At 44.2% G+C, this 5,549-nt stretch overlaps 1 protein-coding gene across 1 annotated transcript in view; it reads left to right on the plus strand.

Moving 5' to 3' along the window:
• The window catches only part of LOC112079033 (E3 ubiquitin-protein ligase TRIM39), a 6,332-nt gene extending 1,046 nt beyond the window's left edge, over positions 1–5,286 (plus strand). Inside the window, exons 2-8 of the mRNA XM_024145099.2 lie at positions 2,020–2,170; positions 2,398–2,571; positions 3,018–3,191; positions 3,406–3,455; positions 3,583–4,172; positions 4,362–4,428; positions 5,147–5,286. Coding sequence (XP_024000867.2) covers positions 2,020–2,170; positions 2,398–2,571; positions 3,018–3,191; positions 3,406–3,455; positions 3,583–4,172; positions 4,362–4,428; positions 5,147–5,181 — 1,241 coding nt within the window. The 3' untranslated portion in view covers positions 5,182–5,286. The remainder of the gene's footprint in view (positions 1–2,019; positions 2,171–2,397; positions 2,572–3,017; positions 3,192–3,405; positions 3,456–3,582; positions 4,173–4,361; positions 4,429–5,146) is intronic.
• Positions 5,287–5,549: the final 263 nt, after the last annotated feature.

The following is a 5,549-nucleotide window of genomic DNA, read 5'->3' on the forward strand; positions in this document are numbered from 1 at the left end:
CCATCATTCTTTATATCATTGATCTTGGCTTTATAATAAAGTTTCTTATTCTTTTTGTTGAGTTTAGTCACGCATATTCTCAATTTGCAGTAAGTCAGCCAGATGTGCAGGCAGGTTATTAGCCACTCCTTTTTGCCCTGTCTCTTTCAACCATACAGTTTTTTCAATCCCATCAATCCATGGAGCCTTAAGTTCTAACAGTCAGTTTCTTAACAGGTGCATGTTTAGCAATAATTGGAAGAAGCAATTTCATAAATTCATCAAGTGCAGTGTCTGGATGCTCCTCATTAATCACATCAGACCAACAAATGTTCTGGTACTGAAGGCACGTATGTCACCAGGCAGGATCAAAGAGTCAGCAAACATTGTCTCAATATTTCCTAGAGAAAGACTGAATTGAAAAACTACTGGTATACCTGTTTCGATTCTCAACACATTTCAACTTTACTTGATATTTAATGATATTTCTCAGTTTCTACAGACTGTCTGGCTGGGTACTCCAACATGAGCTCTTTGAATCACTGGCCCCATTCTCCAATCGGTAGACTCACATCTGAGAGAGCTGGACCTGAGGAACAGTCGGATGTTTCATGGCAGAGTGAAGGTTCTCTTTGCTGCACTGAAACATACACACTGTAAATTGGATACACTGAGGTCAGTATACCGTTGGTTGGGTCAAGAGACCCAAAAATTGTTGGACAGTTTGTGGAATCAGATTATAACCCCAAGGGGATGCTCTGATACATTCTATATACACTACATGACCAAAAGTAGGTTGACACCTGCTCGTCTGAACATCTTATTCCGAACTCATGTGTATTAATATGGAGTTGGTTCCCCTTTGCTGCTATAACAGCCTCCACTGTTCTGGGAAGGCTTTCCACTAGATGTTGGAACACTGCTCCCAGTACTTGCTTCCATTCAGCCACAAGAGCATTAGTGAGGTTGGGCACTGATGGTGGCGATAGGCCTGGCTCTCAGTCGGCGTTCCAATTCACCCAAAAGTGTTCGATCTGGTTGACATCAGGGCTCTGGTGTGGCCAGTCAAGTTCTGCCACACCGATCTTGACAAACCATTTCATGACAATGCACAGGGGCATTGTCATGCTGAAACAGGAAAGGAACTTCCCCAAACTGTTGTCTAGATGGTCATTGTATGCTGAAGTGTTATGATTTCCCTTCACTGGAGCTAAGGGGCCCGAACCATGAAAGCATACCCAGACCATTATTCCTCCTCCACCAAACTTTACAGTTGGCACTGCGGTGGGGCAGGTAGTGTTCTCCTGGCATCCACCAAACCCAGATTTGTCGTCAGACTGCCAGATGATGAAGCATGATTCATCACTCCAGAGAACACGTTTCCACTGCTCCAGAGTGCAATGACGGTGAGCTTTACATCACTCCAGCCAATGCTTGGCATTGCGCATGGTGATCTTAGGCTTGTGTTCAGCTGCTCGGCCATGGAAACCCATTTCATGAAGCTCCCGACCACCAGTTATTGTCCTGACGTTGCTCCAGAGCAGTTTGGAACTCGGTAGTGAGTGTTGCAACCGAGGACAGGCAATTTTTCGGCGCTACGAATTTCCGCACTCGACTGTCCCTTCTGTGAGCTTGTGTGGCCTACCAATTTGCGGCTGAGACGCTGTTGCTCCAAGACGTTTCCACTTCACAATAACAGCACTTACAGTTGACCGGGCAGCTCTAGCAGGGAAGAAATTTGACGAACTGACTTGTTGGAAAGGTGGCATCCTATGACGGTGCCACGTTGAAAGTCACCGAGCTCTTCAGTAAGGCCATTCTACTGCCAATGTTTGTCACGGAGATTGCATGGCTGTGTGCTCGATTTTATACACCTGTCAGCACGGGTGTGGCTAAAACAGCCGAATCCACTCATTTTAAGGGGAGTCCACATACCTTTGTGTTATATATTTTTGATAATACTTGTTTATACACTACATCACATCTGTATGAGTGATTTGTCTCTGTTTTTACAGACTGGGTAACTTTACACTCTATGAGAGAACTGGGGATCACTGGCCTCCGTTCTCCAATCAGCAGACTCAACTCTGAGAGAGCTGGACCTGAGGAACAGTGTGCTGTTTTATGATGTTGATGATGACAGGCTGAGGGTACTTTTTGCTGCACTGAAACAWCCRCTGGAGATACTGAGGTCAGTACTTTTGGGTGTTTTTTCATGTGATGAGAACACAGATTGTTGGACGGGTAACCTAATTGTCAGCCTGAGAGCTTTTTTTGGTACATTTATTTTTCTTCTCATGTTTACCAGCTCTCTCCAGAAAATGTACAGTATTGACTTGGTGTGCTCCTGCTCTCAATGTTGTCTGCTTGTTACTATATATGTTATTAGATATGTTAAAATAGAATCCATGTGTTTAGGCTCAATAGATGTTCCCTGACAGAGAAAGGGTGTGAAGCGTTGGCCTCAGCTCTCAGCTCAAACTCCTCTCACCTGAGAGAGCTGGATCTGAGTCACAATGACCTGCAGGATTCAGGAGTGAAGCTGCTCTCTGCTGGACTGGGGAATCCACACTGTCAACTACAGAAACTGAAGTTWGTACTTAGAAACATACCTGCTCAATACAAAGATAATGTGTCAAAGCACAACATCATTACAGTAGCCAGTAAGTCAGCTCAACCAATAAGGTAAATACTGTGTTAAGTGGGGACCCACATTGTAAACTAGAGAAACTRAGGTTAGTACTTAGTCAATGCCACTCCGACATTGCTCGTCCTAATATTTATATATTTCTTAATTCCATTATTTTACTTTAGATTTGTGTGAATTATTAGATACTACTGCACTGTTGGAGCTAGGAACACAAGCATTTCTCTACACCCGCAATAACATCTGCTAAATATGTGTATGTGACCAATAACATTTGATTTGATTTAGAAACAGTATTGGGTTTATTGGAAATATGTATATACTGTGTAACAGCTATGACCACTAGAGGGCAGCAGTCCTGTTGTAAAATCATGATGAACTCTCTCTGCAGGCTGTCATTCTGTAGAGTCACAGAGGAAGGCTGTGCTTCTCTGGCCTCAGCTCTAAGATCAAACCCCTCCCACCTGAGAGAACTGGACCTGAGCTTCAATCACCCAGGAGACTCTGGAGTGAAGCTGCTCTCTGCTAGACTGGAGGATCCACACTGTAGACTGGAGAAACTCAAGTTAGTACAGTTACTGTGAAAAKAGTTTATTTAGGTTAAAGTTTATTTCCTATTTCAACCACAATTCTGAGTTCTAGTTGTGGCAATCATGAATGCCAAACAGTCTTCCCTGATATTCAGTCAGTTCCAGATTTTTTTGTAARACTCTTCTAGCCTTAGTTCTTCCAGAAGCTGTGTGTCACTCCCTCTGTCTGTTCCTCTGTCTCTCCCACAGTGTGGACCATAGTGAAGAGATCTGGGTTAAATCACAGCTGATGAAGAAATGTAAGGGTGTTAGTTATGAGGATTTAATCATATTCCTCTATTAAACAAAAAGCTAATTTAATAACCACACACATGCACACTCAAACACCAGCTTGATCCAGCTATTGTTTTCTCCTCTCTTCTGCAGATGCCTGTTATCTCACACTGGACCCAAACACAGCACACAGAAACCTCTCTCTGTCTGAGGGGAACAGAAGGGTGAAGAGGGTTGAAGAGGAGCAGCCGTATCCCGATCAGCCAGAGAGATTTGATATGTACGCCCAGGTGCTGTGTAGAGAGGGTCTGACTGGGCGCTGCTACTGGGAGGTAGAGTGGAGTGGGATGGAGGCTACCATAGGAATGGCATATAAAGGCATCAGCAGGAAAGGAAGACGTCGTGTCTGTAAGCTTGGATACAATGACGAGTCCTGGTGTCTGATCTGCAATCGGGATGGTTACTCTGCCTTGCACAAAAATGAAGAGACTGGTATACCTGGCCAGCACCTCAACAACTCTCCCCAGAGAGACCAGTCCTCCTCCCGTCCACTCCCCAGAGTAGGAGTGTTTCTGGACTGGCCAGCTGGCACTCTGTCCTTCTACGAGGTCTTCTCTGACACAATGACCCACCTGCACACTTTCCAGGCCACATTCACTGAGCCCCTCTACCCAGGGTTTGCAGTTCAGCATCCTCACACCTCCRTGTCCCTTGTGTTTGCCAGCAGTCCTGTACCACCAGAGGTAGCCAACTATTCAAATATTGATTCACCTATTGATGGAAATTCTTTTCCCTCTATTTTCTTTGAGATGTTCAATATCAGAACTGGTTTTCAATAAGATTTTTCACAGTAATTGTGGCTTTAGGTACAGTATGGACATTCTTTTTTAATCAAGGTTAAGATCCAACCTATTCTATGATTTTCCATATAGGAACCTACAATGGAGATTATTCCAGATCTGAAGCTGTCCACCTCTGCAGCTGATCCCAGAACTGTAGGTAAGAATGAAAGAGATGGTGAACATCCTTGTGAAATAGTACTGAACACACAGAAAATTATATACAGGTTAAGATGMCGCTAGTTTGGAACCACAATACTTGTTAGATTATATGGAAACATGGCAGAAATTGATAACTTTACATGCAACGTGGCGCGACCACATGTTTGAACAAGCGGATCTGTTATCTTAAGATTATAGTACAAATATGATTCAGTTACCAACTCCGTAGCCTTGTGGCTAGTGTCCGCCCTGAGATTGGARGGTTGGGAGTTCAATCCCCGGAGTCATACCAAAGACATCAAAAGCGGGATTCGATGCCTCTCTGCTTGGCACTCAGCATTTAGGAGATGGATTGGGGGGTAAGACCCTGCGACAGACTAGCGTCCATCAAGCAGGAGGCTCCTGGCCCTATTGGGGATGGATGCAAATACGCAAGTATTCGATTCAAGGTTTCGATTGCTAATCAAGTACTCACAATATATAGCAGGTTAATTTTAGAAGCACTGACAACACATCAAACGCTAAGATATGTTATTTATTTTGGGAATATGTGAAGTGCAGTGAAAATATTATACATTTTGTTTTTAGTTGTACCTGAACAACCAGTAATTGGAACAACCGAAGCATCGCAAACGTTTTGCCTTCAGCCTTGTTTTGCGCTAAGATGTGAGTTCTCAAAATGATGAGAACGCAGACATTTCTCTCTCTCTCATCAGGGGCTCTCATGCCACCCACATCTGTAAGGGACTGAGGAGGATCTTGTCCTGCTGGTTGGCAGTTCTTCTAGTACATGGACAGAGAAAGCATCAGGCACAAAAGACACTGGAATCACAAAGGAAAAAGATGCACTGGTCACGGAGGAGAGATGTTTGGGCTCTGAGCAACAAACTCTAGTAAAAGACAGAAAATAGTAGTAGTACAATAATTACCAAATTAAGATTCTACCTATATTGTTTCGTTGCACCTAGAGACCCACAATGAAGACGATACCAGATCTGCTGCTGGCCACTCTGGAGAAGCTCGGAGACAAGCTGAGGGACTTTCAGTCTAACCTAGCTAGCGGCCAGCTGCCTGGCTATCCTCCCATCCCAGAGAGCCTGCTGAGGAACGCTGACGGAC

The sequence above is a fragment of the Salvelinus sp. IW2-2015 genome, unplaced genomic scaffold (genome assembly GCF_002910315.2).
Source record: "Salvelinus sp. IW2-2015 unplaced genomic scaffold, ASM291031v2 Un_scaffold6742, whole genome shotgun sequence".
Classification (NCBI taxonomy): Eukaryota; Metazoa; Chordata; class Actinopteri; order Salmoniformes; family Salmonidae; genus Salvelinus; species Salvelinus sp. IW2-2015.